The sequence below is a fragment of the Erigeron canadensis genome, chromosome 9 (assembly GCF_010389155.1).
Source record: "Erigeron canadensis isolate Cc75 chromosome 9, C_canadensis_v1, whole genome shotgun sequence".
Taxonomy (NCBI): Eukaryota; Viridiplantae; Streptophyta; class Magnoliopsida; order Asterales; family Asteraceae; genus Erigeron; species Erigeron canadensis.
The window spans coordinates 11,091,281-11,111,726 of record NC_057769.1 but is presented as its reverse complement, the minus strand read 5'-3'; the positions used below and the strand labels follow the sequence as shown (position 1 = coordinate 11,111,726).

Genomic DNA, 20,446 nt, shown 5'->3' with positions numbered 1-20,446 from the left:
GTTTGTCACTGAGCCAATTAATTCAGGTTCAAACACTATTCAAATAAGTGATAAAGTTTTTGTATTATGAAGTTGTTTATCCTGATTTAAGTCTACGTTTTTGTGAGATGAGTGTAAGGGGTAATGGAAAGAAAAAATGTTAAAAGATAAAAACAAACTATAAAAAAAAAGTTTTCAACTGACTTTGACAAAATATAGGATGAGCTAATCAAAATAAAATCTTTATTTCTTTCTTTCATGTTTCTCTCTCCCTATTCTCACATGAATTTGTACAAATTATGTTTGTAATTTGTCTCGTTACCTTTCATTTTTTTTTAACAAATGTAGGGTTAAAACTTAAAACATAAATAAACACACTCCAAAAGACCAAAACCACCGGTTCGATTTTTTCCCTCGTTGTTCTGTGTCACTCACTCATTCACTCACTGTCTGCGTGTTTTCTAAGTCCATTTTATACCAACACTCTGTAAGTCTTCTTTTAAGCCACCCCCAAAATCCCTCTTCTTCTTCTTTTGTATATATTTTTTTTAATTTTTTGCAATTCACGAACAGAAAATTAGATTCTGAATATATGTCAGTCTTCTGTTTTTCATTACTTTAGTTTTTGTTGTTGTGAGAATGTTTTAATATTTTTCTTTTGTTTTTTTACTTGTTTGATTTTATTTTGTGTTACTTTATCTCATTTTAGTTATTCATATTTTACTGTATAAAGTATGAAAATTGAAGATGTGACTGATAATGTCTAATACTTTGTTATAATTTAATTTAATTTTTCTCTCTGTTGCTGTTATAATAATAAACTATTAAATATTAGATATTAGTATTAGAATTACCAAAAGGAAATAGCTGATGAATAGACAGATGGGCTGATTGGGTGGGAGGGAGGGAGGGACGGAAGAAAGACGTACCAGAAGGAGGAGTTTTTCCGGTTCATGTTCTGTCGTTCGGGCATAAAAAGCAGGACCCTCAATTTTTTTCTGTATATATGCGCGTAAATTGTTATTTTGAGCTCAAGAAATTGTATAAATTTGTTTGTGGAAAGTACAAAACAAGTAGTATGCTTGATTCACCTTACTTTGCAACTGAATAATTAGTCATACACATGCAACATAAGATATGGGTCACGGTTCAAATCCCGGCTTAATTTGCATTTAACTACAGAGTGACGTGATTTACCTTCTCCCGTGCTGTTGTGGGGCTGTTCGGCGGGGAATTAATAATGTGTCGGTTATCCATTTCTATATAGAATAAGAGTTTGTGTTTAAAGTTTAAGAAATGTAGCAAAAAGGGTATTGTTTCTCTTATCCACCTTGAAAATTTATGCCTAAACCAGACATATTAGTATTGGCGATTAAAACCCAATGTTATATCGCTCATAGTGATTCTCTAACTACTAATCACAAGTTGTCTAATTTCTTGTTATATTGCTGCAGGTAATTTGAGGACTTTAAACTCATTTCAGTTAGCAACTCACTGGATACTTCCGTTTTAATGTATTTGTAAGTATTTTTTACTCTCTGATTATTTATTTTTAGAAAGACATATACAAACACATCTTCCTAAGTTTGTCTATGGGACTAGAATGTACAACCTGTTTTTGACGGTCACATTAAAGACGCGGGTTTGATCCTTCGGGGTGCCCAGATCATATGTGGGGATTAGGATGAGGTATAGTACCGGCATCATATGACTCATACGAGGTGAGTTGATGGGTATCCATTTGTGGTACTGGGGCTAGGGTTCCCCCCATTACCCTTTTTTTTCACATTGAAAATCGCCATGCCAAACAAGAAATGCATGTTTTATAGCTGAAAGCATTGAACGATTTATTAAGCTGAAAATGAACATTATCTACTTTTGTTCAATGTAAGGAAATATGTAACTTTGCTAATATGTTCTATATTGTTGGAGTTACGCTCATATTTACCTTTTGCTTCTGTGTTCTGACCAGGATGCTGAGCCCAAGCAGTTTATCCCGCAACAATTTCAGCTATAAAGTTGGTTTTACATCAGCCTTTTGTCCCAACCCAAGCTCTCGACTTGGTTACAAGAAGTTGAACAGCACTTGTTTCTCTTCATGCTCAGTGATCAACCAAAGCAGTGCTCGTTCGATAACTTGTCGTGCATCCATGGAAAATGATGTTGCACAAAGGTTATATGATATTTTCTATATTAGTTTATAGTTTGGTTACATTTACTGTTTTACATTATTGATTTTGAATTTTTAAATGATGTGTATGATGTAGGAAGGAAAATGTAGCGTGCCATGGGCTTTCTGATAAAGTTGTGGGTGTTTTGGGTGGTGGACAGTTAGGGCGCATGCTTTGCCAAGCTGCTTCTCAAATGGCTATCAAAGTCAACATTCTGGATCCTTTGGAGAACTGCCCTGCAAGTTCTTTATCCCATCATCATATGGTGGGAAGCTTTGATGATAGTACCACCGTTGAAGAATTTGCTAAGACGTGTGGAATACTGACGGTTGAAATTGAGCATGTTGATGCAGACACTTTGGAAAAGCTTGAAAGACAAGGGGTAGATTGTCAACCCAGAGCTTCTACGATTCGTATTATCCAGGTATGCTTGTGGCATTGTCATCTCTGATATAGTTTGAATACTTTGAGATGCTACATTTTGATATTCAGATACAACAAGTCATTATGATTAAAATCAGCTAAAGTTTGATTGTTGACATGACTTAGAACAGTGATTTTAAGTTAAAAACATAAAAAGCTGTTTGTCTAGTTGTGCAAGCTGCAGCTGGATCTTCAGCTTAAGTTGTTCTTGTTTGGTTTTGTAGTATAGTATCATATATTTACAGCCAGATTTATTACTTTTGTGGTGTCACAGTGGTTTGTTATTCAGATAGACGTGTCAGTGTGTCGCTGTCTTAGTTCTCTTGACACTTGGTAGAATTTTGACTTGAATTTTCTACTTTACTCGATCGGCCCTCTAACTAGCACCTCAGAATCAGATCTAGATCTCATTTGCATGATTGAATCACTGCTTATCTATTGCATGTTGAAAAGCTAACATTATAGTATGGTTCATGTTCAGTTGTTCTGTGGCTTGTAGGTTCTTTCAATGCATTCTGTTAGTAAATCTAACCATTTAATATGGTATTTTATGTTTTCCTAATACAGGATAAGTTTCTTCAGAAAGTCCATTTTTCTCAAAATGGCATACCGCTTCCCAAGTTTATGCAGGTTTGGATTCTAGAGTAATTTTATGCGCATTTCCTTTACCCAAGAAAGATGAATTGTACGCTTTAGTTGTTTGACCTTTAAATGTGCCGGGACAGATAGAAGACCAAGAAAGTGCTGAAAGAGCAGGTCAAGAATTTGGCTATCCTCTTATGATTAAGAGTAGAAGGTTGGCTTATGATGGTCGTGGTAATGCTGTTGCTAAAACTGAAGAGGCGCTCACTTCTGCCATCAATGGTAATTGTTAATCATCTTTTCTGATCTCACAAGATTCATGCTTCCCCTTGTGTTAGGGTCTGTAAGATAGTAATACATTTGGATATTCAAGGGTTTCCTTTCTTTCTTCAGTATTTTTTGTACATTGAGAGGAAGTTACACAAATCCTATCATTTATATGAAACAAGGGTTTTCGATACTTAGCTGTCAAATTACAAGAATAGCTTCCACTTTATAAGTTGTAGCACGTATAGTCCGAATTAGGGACTATCTTTGTAATCTTGAAAACGGAAGGATGAAAACCACAATTTTATTATAAACCACAGGGACCGCTTGTTTAATTTATTGTTCATTTTATTTTCTAAATCTTACTTTCATCAGTTGCTTTCTTTTTCATTTGCTGGTACATTACATTACCTGAATCTTGTATAAAACAAATTATATATTTAAGTATGTAATTTGTAATGGCTAATAGTTTTGCTATAATTTTACTAATAGAAAAGGCACAATGACTAATATAGCTGTAGTGGTTGATAAGTGAAGTTTATTTTCTTAATTGTTTCTATGCTATATTATCATGCTATCTTTTGAAAAGATTCTTCGACTACTTATATTCAGGTGGCTTGAAGTTATGCCATTGTTGGATATCTGATGTTTGTTTTTTCAAGGTTGTACTACCCGCAAATGCATATAATTGCAAATAGTACGTAATTGTTTGTCACTGACAAAATAAATAAATCTTTCATTTTCAGCTCTAGGAGGATTTGGTCATGGTTTATATGTTGAACAATGGGCTCCTTTTGTTAAGGTCAGGATCTATGACAATAGTGTTTGCTTAGAATTCAATAATATCATATATGTTTATTGATTTCAATGTATATTATTGGACGTAATCTCTTCAGCATTTTCATGTTTTTAGGAACTTGCAGTCATAGTTGCAAGAGGAAGAGATAATACTATATCGTGCTATCCTGCTGTTGAGACTGTACACAGGCATGATGATTCTTTAATGCTGTTATGTCTATGTCGATTTTACAATTTTGTTTAAATATGTAATACAGATCCTGTACATTTATAGGCATAATTTGATATAATTTTTTTCTTCTTGTTCTAGGGATAATATCTGTCACATTGTTAAGGCACCTGCTAACGAGTCATGGAAGATTATGAAACTTGCAACTGATGTTGCTTCTCGAGCAGTGGCTTCATTGGAAGGTGCTGGTGTGTTTGCAGTTGAGTTGTTTTTGACAGAAGATGGCGAGGTTAATACTATTTCATACATTCATCGCTGTATCTTATTGACTTTGCATATAGGTTTCTCTTAAATATCAGATTGTATCTTCATGTGTGTTGTAATACAGATTCTACTAAATGAAGTTGCTCCTCGACCTCATAATAGTGGACACCACACCATCGAATCTTGCTATACTTCACAATATGAGCAGCATTTGCGGGCAGTTGTTGGTCTTCCTCTTGGTGATCCATCAATGAAGGTTCCAGCTTCGATGATGTACAACATTCTAGGTGAAGATGAGGTGAAACTATCTGTTCCTGTAATCTGCATGCAGTGTGATGATACTGGACTTGCCTTTAAACTTTTTATTACCTTTTTGATATTCTATTTGGGTTATACAATTTTTCACATGGGAGAATGGTTAGAGAATCTGCAAAAATGGAATTGGGTTAAATGAATCGAATGTCGCTCAAATGCATCCAAAAAGCATAAAATTATCTAGATCTATGTATTAAAGTAATTAGATATTGTTGTATATAGCTTTATTGGGCATATTTAACACATTAAGTATTTATGAAATTCAAGGAAACTAGAAAAGGCAAACAAGTGTTTGTGAATTGGCTCAACATTCCTGGCCGTTCATTTTATGACCTCTACTAGTGTAGTCAATACAGTGGGAGTGAAAGGGGTACATGCTCTTGACTGCATCCTGGATTACTGATTACGAAGCTGTTCGGGTATGGGATGGAATATAATTAAGAGTAAACACTGATTTTTCTTTCTGTAAAGTCCACATTTTGTAATTTATAAACGAAGGCTATAGGAAAAAGTAAATGTAACTCTTTGCATGAAGTCTTCAAAGAAAAGAAATCAAGAAGGCGCCAATTGGTTAGCGTTTGTGATAGTTTGGACAAAGTTGGAGATGAGTATAGTTTGCAACATGGACTTTAGGTTTTAGTTTATAATTTACTATTGCAATCAGTAAATTATTTCATTTTGTAATATAATCTGGTTCTAGTTCTGTGTGTGTTGTCATCATGATAAGCATTATGACAAGGCTAGTTCTTATGACTTGCACAGGGAGAGGCAGGTTTCATTATGGCACATCAAATTATCAGAAGGGCATTGTGTACTCCAGGGGCCACCATTCATTGGTATGATAAGCCAGGTAGGTAGGCACCTATATCTCCAGTCTGATACCGTTGTCCAGTTACTGGAAAGTAATTTATGACACTGCAGATATGCGAAAGCAAAGGAAGATGGGGCACATCACTGTTGTTGGCCCTTCAATGGGTGTCGTCGAAGCACGCGTGAAATCATTTCTGAAAGGAGAAAGTTCTGAGGAGATTCCAGGTATGTCTTCCATGGGCTATGTATTTAGTATAATAACAGAAATATGTTTGTATTTTGAAAAACACATGGGATGGATTTTAGAAGAAATGGAGTGCATTTTTTGAAAACTTCCAAAAGGCAGATCTGTTAATTTGAAAGTAACATACAAGTAAGGAAGTGTTTAGATTTTCATTTTGGAAGTCATAGTAATCAATGTTTGGATAAACTGGTCTCTTGTGGATGATCAGTTTCTTGCCAGCTGCAACAACTTACAGCTAATTATCTAAATCTACTTAATTAGATATCACATCATCATTTAGCTCTAGTCCCTGAAACACTCTTACATCTTTTAATCTGTTGGTCTTATTACTCTCTATTACCGTATATTTATATTTCTCTCATAGAGTAATCATTTTTGTGACACAGTAGCTCCACGTGTTGGTATTATTATGGGTTCTGACTCAGATCTCCCTGTGATGAAAGAAGCTGCCAAAGTGTTGCATGAGTTTGATGTCTCTGCTGAGGTTATTTCTTATTTTCTTTACCTCTAAGGTTACATAGTCAGATGTGGCGACAGTAGGTTAAGCGAGTTGGGTGATGGGTCATAGGCGGTTTAGATCAAGACAAGCATGTTTTTGGTACAGGTCAAATGGGTCCTTGACCCATATAATTTGTTCGGAAAAAGTTTAGAAGTTTTATACATAACTAATGCCAAATATGTTTAAGAAATAGGACGTGATAAATTTACAAAGTTTGATTCATATACCACATATCTGCATCACAAACTTGTACAGTCTGCTGTAAATTTTGTAAATTGTGATAAATTAATTAAAATTGGTGGAAAGTTGATTACCTCCCTTAGATATATATATATATATTTATATTTGCATTGTAAAACAACACTTTTGGGTCCTTTTGACCCATTTATCTGTTCCCGATTAAGCGAATCTAGTTGATAAGTAAACAGGTAAACAGGCGAGGTTTTTCTAGTTTAGGTCACCCAGGGAGGGTGAGTCTTTTTGATTTGAATGCATGTGGTCTAACCAGGATATATGTGACCCTTTCCGAACCCTTCCCTGGTCATCCCTGATATGTTAACTAGTGAAATTAAAACTGAGACCTCTTGTAAAGATGCAATGATGATAACGACTAGGCCTTCTTGGAGGTGGTCAATCCGGTTCATAATTAATGGACTGCAATTGCCAGTTGTCGTTCATGATTCACCTCATTACAGTTGGCTTTCATCAAATGTTATCATTGTATCAGACTCAAATATCAGTATCATGCAGGTTAGAATTGTGTCAGCACACCGGACACCTGAGCTGATGTTTTCTTATGCTACATCTGCTCGTGAAAGAGGCATTCAGATTATTATTGCTGGTGCTGGGGGTGCAGCCCATTTGCCAGGTATTTATCCTATGCTCGCGTTTATCATTTCCAAACATATGATTTTTAGATGATGAGCAATTGAGCATGAGTAACCGTTAATCTTGCATATAGGCATGGTAGCTGCACTGACACCCTTACCTGTGATTGGAGTTCCTGTACGTGCTTCTGCATTAGATGGCCTCGACTCCCTTCTCTCCATCGTCCAGGTATGTAGGTACATATGTAAATTTAGGTGGCAATTTCCACCCATATATTTGGGCCAAATGGGTTGAGTTAAACAGTTTACTTGAAACAAAAGAAGTCAAATTGGTTGAAAGCCATCTGAAGACTGTTCAAATGCATGAAACTGTCTACATCATGGATGGATGGTTTTTGTACTATGTTATAGCATATCTTATATTTATAAAATTCAAAAGAATATAGATATGTTCGCAATTCGGCCCAACCCAAGTTAACCTCTTCTTATAAGTTACTGGTTTGAGTCGCACACATTTGACCCATTCACCCAATTTGCCACCTATGTATGGACGGCAATGGGCCGGGTCTAGGTTATCCTTAACCCGATTATAAAACTGGTTACCAAACTCGCTACCCAACCCGGCAAGTTCCTGTTTACCAAAACCTCTCCTTTTAGTTTGACGATATACACAGAATAGATATATATATATATATATTCACTCACACTCACTATATTCAATACCATATGCATGATATATATGTGTATATATATATATATATATATTTTACATTACAAATGGGTTTTAGGGCGGTTAATCGGGTTGGGTCTGTTATCGGGTAACTGGACAAGCTTGACTTAATACCAAACCCGGGCCCAAACCAGCTAAGTTTTTTTAATGTAATCCTAAATCCGGGCCCATACTCGCTAATTTCTTTTGTTGGTAATCCCCAAAGACCCAAATCCAGGCCCAAACCTGCTAAGTTTTTATTTGTATTCCCAAACCCGGTCCAAGACCCTCATAAACCGGATCAACCCCTAGGACCAATTATATCGAGTTTCCTTTCTCGTCTGGTTCGATTTTTTTTTTTTTGTTATCTCTATATTAAATCTTCAAGAGGGGATTGATGTTTGCAAAAATCACAAGAACTTGTTCTGTTTTTCTTTATCCAATTCTTGCTTTAGCTTCAACACATTTTTAAGTTCAGAACTTCAACACAGTTTCACCTTGACTACTTCATAATTTCGTGCAAAAAAGCCAAAAAATAACATTACTGGCTTCGATCTGCAAGCCAAAATGACATTTCACTTGCAGTCTTTGCTGTTGTAGAATCAGATAATATGTTGAACATATCTTGGCATTTGTAAAAGAACTTTCTGGTTATCTAAGCACCACAAGTTGTCATTTGTTCATATGGATGTTTTTTTCTTAGATTCAATTATTCTGGGCACATATTGAACCATGAATCCCCAGCTGAGATTTTGTTGTGTGATGCAGATGCCGCGGGGTGTTCCTGTTGCAACAGTTGCAATAAATAATGCGACTAATGCAGGGTTATTGGCAGTCAGAATGTTAGGGGTTGCGGATATTGCACTCCAAGCAAGGTTTTCTCTCTCTCTCTCTCTCCCCCATATAAACACACGTAGACCCACATATGTGAGAGATGGGAAAGTATGGGTGGATAAGAGGTCGAACTAGGAAATCTCGTGGTACAGAAAAACTATTTTTCTCCAAAAAATGTGATCTAATAAATACTTGTAGTGTCCAATTTGATTTTAAAGATCATATAGTATTTCAATAATCATCTTGTTTAAGTAAGTTTCAATGCATTAAAGTATTTTGACATGTTAATCCAAGTTTACTGGTTTGAACAATCTAAAAGGTATCTGAATTGACCAATTGAGAAGTTAATTGGTCAAATGAAAGATACGCATACAAATGAATGCAAGTTAAACATATAAAAGTTAAACAAGTTTACTGGTTTGAACAATCTAAAACGTATCCTGAATTGGCCAATTGAGAAGTTAATTGGTCAAATGAAAGATACGCATACATGTCTGACATTATTGGCATATACAGAATGGCGCAATTCCAAGAAGATGCTAGAGATACAGTATTGGAAAAGACGGAGAAACTAGAAAAAGTGGGATGGGAAGATTACTTGAATACCAGAGAGTCTTAGGAACCAGTTTCATACATCAGAATCCACAATTTTGAGTTAGCTGCAAACTTAACCCAAAACAAGACTTGCATAACACCTCTATATATGGAAGCACAGTTGGAAATTGAATTTTCCATAAGCTGGTCCTATGGGGTCTTTGTTCATTAGATTTGAAGTCCAAGTCCCATGTTGTATCATTAGTATCCAAGAATTTTTTTTGTAGAGATTCAAAACTTGAGTTGTACTGATAGGCATTTTGAAAAGATCCGTAATCAAGATTAAAAATGTGTTCCGAATTCTATATACTTGTTATATTTTTAAAAGACTGCTTTGAGCTCACATTTCTAACCATAAAGGCTGACAAAGAGAGACAAGTCTATATAAGATGGGTTATGTTTCACTTCAAGCAAATCGAACAAAATCTTAGCTAAAAGGGGAACACGTTGAAAGTTGCCAAAAGTCTACTTTGCACGCACACAAATATACCTAGTTTTTCACTTAGAGATATAGCTTATGCTTAATAATATTGCACGCAATTGGAATGAGCACATTTATCATCCAAAAAAAATATATAAAAAAAAGATTGCACCTGTTCCAATATGTTGACCCATCATCTAACCCGTCAGACTCCTGGCGTGCGTGTGTTATATATATTATGGAGTAATATTTAAATGGCTCCAAACAACATTTTGGACCAGCCAACCCCGATTTAACATATCCATAGAAATGTTTGTTGTAACCTTGATCTGTTTTGTGACGATTAGGAGTGGACAAGTATCTATAATCATTATCATATTCCAAAGAAGTCAGGGAAATAATGTTCATAAAATCCTAACTAGAAGATGTTATTAATTTAATTTAATTGAGAGGTATTGTTATAACACTTGAAAATGGGTTTGGAGGTATGTAGTGCATATCCATTAAGTGAATATCATGTCGAACCAAAAAATATTGCAATAATTGATGGCATGAGATCGGTTCGATTGGTTTTCCTTTGGCCTACGAGGAAAAATCCCACAAATTAGGCCCATATCGAAGACTCTTGTTGACTTGTAACATTAAGGCATCATTCATATGCTTTTGGGCAGCCACTTACCAATTGAAACAAGAGAGATACAATAATAGAAGAGAGAGAAGAGATTAAAATTCCATCAGCTCGTTTTTCACTTACAGCAGCCCAGAAAACCTTTGATCTCCAAATATTGAAGCGTTGGATTGTACCCATTTTCAGGCAGCAGCTTCACATCATCTAGGCCAACAGTTTGGACGGTTGAATTCGTCTCAAGTGGTGTGAAACTCGAGTCAGAGGACAATACAACTGGTGATATTGTTTTTTTCTCTTTGTTTTGTTTTCATACATCTTGATGCGTTATTCCAAGTATATGATGATTGTTGTATGCCTCTAGTATATCTAGGGAATGTCTGATTGTATTGCTCTATTACTGGCGGTAGTGGATTTTAAGCGGCCTAAGGGTCCTGTGATTTTTACTCTCACATTGAGAGGTTTTCCACTCTAAAAGTTCTTGTGTTTGTGTATGTGTTTGCCTGCTACATTTGTTACCATTATGAGTTGATTTTGATTGCATTGAGTGAACCCTATTTGTTAGTTTCGTCACAAGGGCTGGAAAATTGTTGTCAAAGGAAGGGTTAATCCGCATTTGTGTTTACCGTTGTGGTGTTTATTTCCCATCAAAGTGGTATCAGAGCCAGGGTCCTTACAATCAAACCTTCCCTAGATATTTTAAAGGCATACAACAATTATCATCCACTTGGAATAAAGCATCAAGATTATAGAAACAAAACAAAGAAGATCTACTAATTGAAAAGCATGATTGTTTGAAAATGTGAACCGTAATTGTGACTTGATTTAAAAAGAAAAGTCAGCACATACATCTGCCACTCTATCTATAAATCTTCTAAGACATAGAGATAAAACTCTTACTTTTATTTCCAAAGCAAAAATATTAAACATTTATCTAGCCTTACTGGTTTTTCCAATTAGATATCAATGTCTAATAGAAATGTTCCACCTACAAGATTTAGGGGGTACATTTGTACTTCGTTAAAAGACTAAAAAGTACTCCTTATTAGGATAAGATATGGAAATATATCAAGTTAGATCTTAATATTGGAGGTAGTTACACTATCATTTTAACGTTCCAAGAATCAAACGTGTCATTTTGGTATAACCGCCATGAAGATCGTGTAATTAACCATAAGGATGATCAGTGAATTTAACTCTCAGAAAACTTTTTAAAGTTATAAAAACCTGAAAAATATATAACTGCGTTAATTGGAAGTACAAATGGAGGTCCAATTTTCCTTATCTAACCTTTTTTTCGCAACTATTTTCTTTTTCATTATCTTTAATCATTACAGAAGCTTTAACTCACTTAATACAAACAGAAACATTCTTCCAACACCATGGAAGCTGCCTCTACTTGGACACCTGCACCATTTCTTTAGAGCATAGCCACACCAAGCTCTCAGAAACTTAGCCGAAAAACAGGACCAATCCTTCATCTACAACTTGGTGAACTATTTGTGATCTTAATCTCATCTCCTTCTTCCGCCAAATAAATCTTGAAAATAAGTTTGTGACTCTGGCATCGCTCTAATAAAATAAGATAACATGTAATACTCCTTCCGTCCTGATTTAATTGTCCATATTCTATTTTCTTTTGTCTCGAAATAAATAATGACTTTCGCAAGTTACACACACTTATTTTACCATTACATACCTTTAATGCATTTTCTTATATAATTAGATTTTCTAAAATTTGGTGTAAAACTGTCAACCAACTAATATACATTCATGGCCATTTCCAGACATGCATATGGAACCCACACTTACTAGGTCAATTCAAAATTCAAGATTGCAATACCCTTTTAGTCTCACCAAGCTACGGTTTCCAGCCATCAAGACCATAGTCACATGGAACGCGGTACAATACGGATTGCGGAACGAAAACGGGTACACGGTTAGTAGGTCACAAAAATCTGGTACGAGGGGGTAGGTTCATTCGGTACGTGAAACGACGTACCATTTTCGGTACTATATAAACAACTAACATATATAATAAAGACTTCTTATTCATACTAAAGTCCAAAAGTTGTTCATAATCAAGATATAATGAGATTCATATTTTGTTTCGCCACTTTTAATAACTCAAGCATCAAATTATCTCTGAATATTGACAACGCATGAATACGATTAAGAAAATATTTTACAATTTCTTTCCCTCTATTGGATATAGTAGATAATCAATAAAATTCTTTCCCGATGTTTCTAAAAATGTAACTTATATTTTATGCCAGCCATATAACATGTTGTGTGAATATATGGACTTGGCTAAGAATGAACTTATTAAAAATAAGGTCAACCCAACATAAAAAACTTTTATCAAATTATAAAATATTCTCAATGATGTTTGTTTCAAACTAAAAAGGGCGACACACATGTATGGTGGCTAGTATAATACTCGCATAATACAACGTCAAAGATGACATCTGATGGTTTCTCACTTTTTCTTTGAAAATTGTTATGATCAGCGACAACGTTAAGAGTAAGAGATAGTGGGAAATGAACACTTAACCGTGGGACCCAGATCGCTATCAAACCAGTGATTCGGGTCAAAGGAAGTCAACGTTTTTTTATTTTTTTTTTCAATTTTTCGGGAAAAATTTGACAAACAACAGAGATCCCCCAATTCCACTTTCTTGTTTCTTTCTTTCTTTTTTTTTTTTTTTCTCACAAAAAAAAATCCCAAATTATTCATCCCCTAAATATCCATCAGCCACCACCACCACTACAGCTCCGCCCTCTGTTCCCCAGTGCCAACCACCACCCCTGCAGCTCCGCCGCTGGCGACCCACCTCCACATGTAAGCCTCCACATCTTTTTACTTTGTGTGTAAATCTATCTTTTGGGTTTTCTATATTATCTTTTTTATGTCTTAGTTTTTATGTCTGTATGCTATATCCACAAGAAAACATTTTATACACCAAAATATATGTGGGCATTTTATACACCCAAACATTTTTTCTATAGCTATATGATGTTGTTATTAAACTTGCCGTATGTTGTTATCAAACTTTATAGTGTTAATAATAAACTTTATAGTTTTGATTAGTAGCTTAAAGTAATTAACTTTATGAATTTTTGCTGTTAAAGTAATTTACTTTATAGAGTTGATTTATAATGTTGATTTATAGCTTAAAGTAATTTACTTTTTCTGTTCTTGTTGTAGGACATGGAAACTCAGCACCATCGGAGACACAATCAACACCATCGGTCCAATCAAGTCATCGAGGTTAAACGGACATAGGTTGGATAAATATTCTGTGGGTGTATGGCTAGGATTAGTACGAAAATAACACAATTAAGATGGTTTTATGGATCTTCTTTGACAGGGAAGTCCCTTGTTCCTTTTCGTAAAAGTGTCATTGAATTAAAGAACATGCTATTTCATTTTCCAAGAACTCACCGGTGTTCCAGAGCAATGTCAATGACTGTTATGGTGAAGGAAAACATTGATCTCACGGAAAAGGAAAAACAGATATTTGATGGGTTGCTTCAAGTTGTCTATCATTTCAAACTTGAAACCAAGGTCCGAGTTGCTGGCGGGTGGGTGCGTGATAAGCTTTTAGGGAAAGAGTGTTATGATATTGATATTGCTCTTGATGATATGTTGGGGAGAGAGTTTTGTGAAAAGGTGAATGAGTATTTAGTATCTACAGGAGAAGAAGAAACACAAGGGATTGGTGTTATTCAAAGCAATCCCGACCAATCCAAGCATTTGGAAACTGCAAGGATGCGACTTTTTGATGTGTGGATCGATTTTGTGAATCTAAGATCTGAAGATTATGCTGACAACAGTAGAATTCCAACTATGCAATTTGGTACTGCAGAACAAGATGCATTTAGAAGGGATTTGACTATCAACAGTTTGTTTTATAACATCAACACATGCTCAGTTGAAGATCTTACAGGGAGGGGTTTAGATGATCTGCGGTCTGCAAGAGTTGTGACCCCCTTACCACCAAAAGAGACTTTTTTGGATGACCCATTTAGAGTTTTAAGAGCAATTCGTTTTAGTGCCAGGTTCGAGTTTGAAATGGCGGAAGATTTAAAATTTGCCGCTGCAGACAATGAAGTGAAATCTGCAATTGCTGATAAGATTAGCAGAGAACGGATCGGCCATGAGGTAGATCTTATGGTAAGTGGGAACCAACCGGTCAAGGCAATGGCTCACATATCTGAGTTGGGTTTGCTTTGGGTTGTCTTCACGCCGCCGCCAAATTGTGAACCCATAATCACAGATGACCATGATAAGGTTTGTGTAGGATTTATGGATGTGGCATGGGGACACATGCTTGAAGTAGGATGTACCTTTAGTGATGAACAAAGGAGGCTGTATTTGTATGCATCTTTGTTCGTTCCACTTTGGAAAACTGTTTACACAGATAACAAAAAGAAAAAGGTACCCATAGTGAATTACATCTTTAGAAATTCCCTTAAGTTGAAAGCCAGTGATGCCGATGATGTTATGAGGCTGCACACTGCAGTTGAGAAGTTTTTGTCTTTGATTCCTTTCGTGTTGTCTAGTGAAGATTTGCAAAATGCTGAAGTTGATTGGGAAAAAGAAATTATTGATGTTCCACCGTCATTGAAATTAAGAATCTTGCTGGGCTTACTTGTCAAGGAGATCAAAGATTTCTGGAGGGCTGCGTTGATGCTGTCCACTCTTTTGTACCAGGACAGTTTTTCTGTTGAGGTTATTGTTGGGGAATTAGAGAAAAGAAGAGAAGTCTTTAAAGAGGTTGAGCAAGAAATATTGAAACTTGGTCTAGATAAAGTGTGGGAAGTTAAGCCTTTAATTAACGGCAAGGATATAATAAGACTTCTGGAGCTACAGAAAGGAGGTCCCGTGGTTAGTGAATGGCAAAGAAAACTGCTACAATGGCAACTTGCTTATCCTTCTGGAAGTGTAGATGAATGTGTTGACTGGATGACAAGGCAAACACAATTGAAGCGTTCAGGTGGACAGGTAAACCACCAAGAACATTGTTCAGGTGGACAGGTAAACCCATAAGAAAATTGATAAGATTCTTGACAACATCATCTCTGACCACCAAAAACATCGTTCAGGTGGACAGGTGAACCACAAGAAGGAAGACCTTGTTAACGTTCTATTGAGGCTCAAAGACGATGGTGGGCTTCAGGTTCCATTAACTCCTGATAACATGAACGCAGTCATCTTGGTTAGTATTTATTACTTCAAAAATGATGAATTATCTACATATAAATGAATGAATACTCCATCCATGTTTTAACTTGAAATTGTACATACATAAGTGCAACCAGACATCTTATTTGACCATCATCAAACATGTTTTTAATTGTACTGTATATGAAGTACACTGCTCTTTTTACTGCAAAATTGTGACATGTCCAAAATCAAAGATGAATGATTTAAGGGCTAGAAATACCATCTGTTACCGCACTTATTCTAGAAACCCAAGCAATCTATCTCCTTAATTACCAGAAGTCTTTTTTACCATTTTTTGAACACCTAGTTATAATAGTTGCATACATCTGTATCTCTAAGCTAAGAAAGTATTTTTCAAAATGAATAAAAAGGACTAAAATTGGAAAATAAGCTAGCTGGAATTTCTTGTGTCTATCAGAGAATTTAGATGATGGTTCATGACTTATATGATCTTATCGGCTGTTAAACATTTTCTCAAATGTATCATGAATTTTACTAGGATATGTTAATAGCGGGCACTGTTATTTCTTCGCTGACAACTGAGTGGGCCATGTCAGAACCCCTGAGGAAACCTAAAGGTTGCACACTCCGGCTCCATTTCTATTACCTAGAGAGTATCGCGAGAAATGTCAGATTGGCAGATAGCATATCCTTGAAAATTCAATAGTCATTATCATGTGTGAAAAATAGGATGGGATCCAAATTACTGGACTGATTCTGATAGTTTCATACCAGAAAGATCTAATGAGAGTTCATCTAACATGACAGATTTATATTTTGAGTATCTCCCATTTGGGGCAGGAATAAGTATGTGACCTTTGGGGTTGGCTAATGTTGAGCTTCTTCTAGCAATCTAGCTATGCTACTTTACCAGTTACCACTTCAATTGGGATCTCCCAGATGGTACATCACCTAAAGATCTTGATATGGAGTCTTTTGGTCTTTTGGAGCCTCTCTTACGTGAAAAGATAACCTGTTTTTTAACCCAAGTCCTTATAACTAACTATTATGTTAAAATCTTGGAGTTCTTTGTGTTTTGGTCTTTAAATGTAATAATCCATGTGGTTTTTGAAAGTTTTTAATATATTAGCTTTTCTGACAGTTTCCATTTATAACTGAATGCATCAATATTAATTCATTGTTTTATCTGTAATTGTTTATCTATTATCTAATAGAGGATGTATAGTTTGAATTAAAAACTTTTGGCAGAGAGCTTTCAAAGCAGTGACTTGAAAGTTAACTATGGCGGCAGGATCTACCGTTAAGCTAACCGCCAATGGTGTAAGAATTTACCACCAGTACTTTTTCAAAAATCAAAACTTTCCAAGTCAAGTTTACTAGTAACATGGGGTACCACTGGGATGTAGTGTAGGTCTGCCCATGTTAAGCACCAAATTTGATTAATGAATAAACAAAGTCTGAGAATGAACCTAGCTCAGGATGTGTATGTGTAATAAGTTGAAAAAGAAAATATCGCCTTTGGTGCAGCTTCTTGAGATAGATGGGAATGACACCCGTATGTAGATTTTACTGATCATGAGACTAAAGAGTTATTGTTCCACTGGAGCTTCTTTGGCGTAAATGTGGTAGAGTATGATGGCCTAAGGAATGGACAGTCATAATCAATGATACGCTCAAAGTCTGTTTCATACTCTAATGTGGCGGGAAGAATTATGGTAAGTGTGACTAATTTAGTAATTAGTAGGCCTATAAATATGTTTAATAATTTGGTGTTGACACATGGCATGATTAGTGGTTGTTTAGATAGAGAAAAACAATGACTTTAAGCAATTTCTCTGATCTTAGTTAGTGATCATGCCATGTGTCAGCATCAAATTTTTAGGCATGCTTGTAGACCTGGCAACTAGTCCTATACTCATATGTATACTGATTCTTACTGTTGTACACAAGAGCATACATGACCCATCCTGTAAGCCTTGTCAAACGAATTTCAAGACATCTTGATGGAATAAGGCATGTTGCATTAATGGGTATGTGGTGAAGATAAAGAGTAACCTTGTATCAGTGTTTATGTGGGTGCTGTTGGATATTAAGGCGATAAAGAAACTTATGGCTTGGTACAATGGAATATTCAATATTCTACTAAAGATGGAGATTGTGTAACTTAAAAGGGTGAGTTGAGATGCTCTTTATAATACACACTTTCAAATGAAACTTCATAGTAGATTAGTTGTTTTATTAACTACTATAACTAATTTTAGCCACTAAGAGTGTTGGCATTGCATGAGTTGTAAGTGCGGTGTGGGTGTGGTGCCACACATGAACACCGCCGCCATAAAAAAAAAATGTGGTGTGGTGTGGGCTTGAGGGGTTCTGCGTGGTGGTATTTCTTTCCTATTTTTATTTGTTTTTTCCACTTAAACCTTTTGCCTTTTTTACTTTTATGAGTGTTGCCATCAAAAAAGTGGAATGAGAGATGAGTGAGGAGTGAATGAGATGACATAAAGGGATTGGTTGTGAGTGAGGAGTGAAATTGTGGTGTGGTGTGGAATGCCAACACCCTAAGGCCATAGCCAACGGAGGACATCACCCCTTCCTCACTGCCACATCAGTTTTTTACTCTCTTAAATCACCTCTTTCTCACTTATTGCCAACTCCACCTCTTTTTCACCTCTTTCTCAACTTTTATTTGATTCTTATTTTATATTTAACAAAATTATATAATTTAAAAAATGAATCAAGTTTTATATTATTATGAGTTTGTGGGGTCTGTTTTACTGATTTTGAATTTTGGAAAAAAATGACTAGTATATTTTTTTGTTTTATTTTTAATTTGTTTTCCCTTATTTATACTCAACTTAACACACTCATTTCAAATCACAACTTCTTTCAAATCATTTTTTATCCTCCTCAAAACCATTCTATTTCAATATGGCCAGACATATATGGAGTGAATCCGAACAACTTTTGTTATGTAGGTGTTGGATACAAGAAAGTGAAATGGTTAACTTACCAAGCCAGACCACTTTTTGGACCAACATATCTGGACCAACATATCTGAGTGCTTCAACACAAACACCACTCAACGTCCAAGGAGCAAATCTCAACTACTAGGTCAGTTGCAAAAAATTCACAATCAATGTAAGCAGTTTGCGGCAATCTATATGAGATTGAATGCACAAAGTCAATCTCATCGGTGCATCAGGAGTACCGTTGGAATTATGGGAAGGGCTTCAGGTACGAGCATTGTTTTAGGGAGCTTATCACGGTTGCCCATTTTCGTCTGAATTAAATCTGTTTTATGGGAAAGTCTGTTTGATGTATTTTAATTAAGTGTGTTTGATGTATTTTAATTAAGTGTGTTTTATGTATTGTAATGTCTACTTTGTAATTTAATAAAAATAGACTTTTATTCTTAATTTAAAAACCCTACAAATTTATTAAAGAGAAACATACAACATAAAATAGTTCATAGAACACATTATTAAAATACAAAACTTATTTCTTCATCTCATAGACTGCTCTGACATTCATGATGAACTCATTGAAGGTGTAAACCGCATTAGCAAGTTGTTCCACAGCAACTTGAATTTTGTCAAACTTCACCTGGAGATAAGTAAAGTATTGACACTCAAGGTCAGTACAATGTCCGGTTTGTATATAAGCGATTTGTTCTTGACACCATTTTTTTAGCTTGCAGTTTTAGACCAACTTCAACAAGTTCCTCTTTGAACATTTGATGGTCGAGGATATTAGCCATGATATTGTGATTCACTTGATCGATAGAGACATTTGATAAAGAAGTCATTTAAGATGTATAAAAGTTTGAGTTTTGATAAGAAATATCTGATAACGAGCCAATATTTATAGCTAAACTCAAAGACGCTCCTCCAACGTTCAAAATTCAAAATATTTACACAATTAGTCCCTCCAACGTTCGAATTCAAAATATTTACAATTTTAGTCCCTCAAACGGCCAAAAATTCAAAAATATTTACACTTTAAGTCCCTGAACGACTAGTTGGATTGCCAGTATATAAATACCAACCCAGAGCACAATTCAGTTGCATCCTCATTCCTATTTTCGTTATTTTACAAACTCACTCACTCTTTCTAACCAAATGGCGTCCTCATCGTCAAACAAGAATGTTCATCGACTTCGTCTGACCGAACATGAGATGAAAACACGAATCATGGCTGATATCAAAGAGGATACCCTCCTTCAAACCGAAGTCTCTAACCAAATGGGTTACCTACGGGAGAAAAAGGCGACAATGCAAGCATCAGCCTGAGGCATTACAAACACCAGGCCGTAAGGTCTCGAAGCACGAAGAGACATATTCTTTGTTTCTGCAGGATGAGATCAAGAAGATAAAGAAGGTGGTCAATGACATTTTTAACGTTGGTCACACGTTGGGTGACCAATGCACTTGGGCTGAATCGTATCACAACAATTGTGGGGAAGACAAAAGTACTTGGGAAGTCAAATGCCTGCAACACGATAAGTGGTTGGCAAACGAAAGCGCTTACCGTGGCTTAGGGAAAATGTCAATCAAAGATGATAAAGAAGAAGAGTAATCTTATCATTATGTATTTCGTGTTTTTATCAAGTACTATATTTTTTAATTTTGTGTTGTCTTTTTTATTGTAATGTGTTTTGATAATAAAATGTGTTTGATTATTAAAAAAAATACAAATTCTTTTGTTCACATACATACATATAT

The 20,446-nt window shown here is 35.5% G+C and overlaps 2 protein-coding genes across 8 annotated transcripts; both read left to right on the top strand.

Moving 5' to 3' along the window:
- Window positions 1-381: 381 nt before the first annotated feature.
- Window positions 382-9,790, top strand: LOC122581774 (phosphoribosylaminoimidazole carboxylase, chloroplastic). Of its 3 annotated transcripts, none has more exons than XM_043754050.1 (17): window positions 382-466; window positions 1,434-1,499; window positions 1,952-2,152; window positions 2,247-2,574; window positions 3,141-3,203; window positions 3,299-3,437; window positions 4,169-4,224; window positions 4,336-4,409; window positions 4,531-4,678; window positions 4,778-4,951; window positions 5,731-5,818; window positions 5,890-6,003; window positions 6,409-6,506; window positions 7,272-7,389; window positions 7,483-7,577; window positions 8,826-8,932; window positions 9,408-9,790. In XM_043754050.1, exons 2-17 carry the CDS (start codon window positions 1,492-1,494, stop codon window positions 9,508-9,510), a joined length of 1,914 nt encoding a protein of 637 aa, XP_043609985.1. In that variant the 5' UTR covers window positions 382-466; window positions 1,434-1,491; the 3' UTR covers window positions 9,511-9,790. The 3 variants fall into 3 exon arrangements, with proteins under 3 accessions (XP_043609985.1, XP_043609986.1, XP_043609987.1); XM_043754051.1 differs by having other exon boundaries at window positions 406-466; window positions 6,412-6,506; XM_043754052.1 differs by lacking the exons at window positions 382-466; window positions 1,434-1,499; window positions 1,952-2,152; ... (4 more) ...; window positions 4,336-4,409; window positions 4,531-4,678 and having other exon boundaries at window positions 4,863-4,951; window positions 5,731-5,822.
- A 3,457-nt stretch (window positions 9,791-13,247) lies between these two features.
- On the top strand, window positions 13,248-19,075 carry LOC122581433 (tRNA nucleotidyltransferase cca2-like). 5 transcript variants are annotated; one of them, XM_043753665.1, is made up of 5 exons: window positions 13,248-13,373; window positions 13,740-15,753; window positions 17,250-17,437; window positions 17,673-17,894; window positions 18,701-19,075. In XM_043753665.1, exon 2 carries the CDS (start codon window positions 13,842-13,844, stop codon window positions 15,582-15,584), a length of 1,743 nt encoding a protein of 580 aa, XP_043609600.1. In that variant the 5' UTR covers window positions 13,248-13,373; window positions 13,740-13,841; the 3' UTR covers window positions 15,585-15,753; window positions 17,250-17,437; window positions 17,673-17,894; window positions 18,701-19,075. The 5 variants fall into 5 exon arrangements, with proteins under 5 accessions (XP_043609600.1, XP_043609601.1, XP_043609597.1 ...); XM_043753666.1 differs by lacking the exons at window positions 17,250-17,437; window positions 17,673-17,894; window positions 18,701-19,075 and adding an exon at window positions 16,261-16,914 and having other exon boundaries at window positions 13,740-15,539; window positions 15,641-15,753; XM_043753662.1 differs by lacking the exons at window positions 17,250-17,437; window positions 17,673-17,894; window positions 18,701-19,075 and adding an exon at window positions 16,261-16,914 and having other exon boundaries at window positions 13,740-15,572; window positions 15,641-15,753.
- The last annotated feature ends 1,371 nt before the right edge of the window (window positions 19,076-20,446 follow it).

What these genes read in the sequence shown, in the direction of transcription:
- LOC122581774 (XM_043754050.1), top strand. An exon ending in AATGGGCTCCTTTTGTTAAG is followed by an intron (nt 4,225 to 4,335) that starts GTCAGGATCTAT and finishes TCATGTTTTTAG; the next exon opens with GAACTTGCAGTCATAGTTGC. An exon ending in TTTTGACAGAAGATGGCGAG is followed by an intron (nt 4,679 to 4,777) that starts GTTAATACTATT and finishes GTTGTAATACAG; the next exon opens with ATTCTACTAAATGAAGTTGC.
- LOC122581433 (XM_043753665.1), top strand. Translation starts at nt 13,842, where the DNA reads ATGGCTAGGATTAGTACGAAAATAACACAATTAAGATGGTTTTATGGA.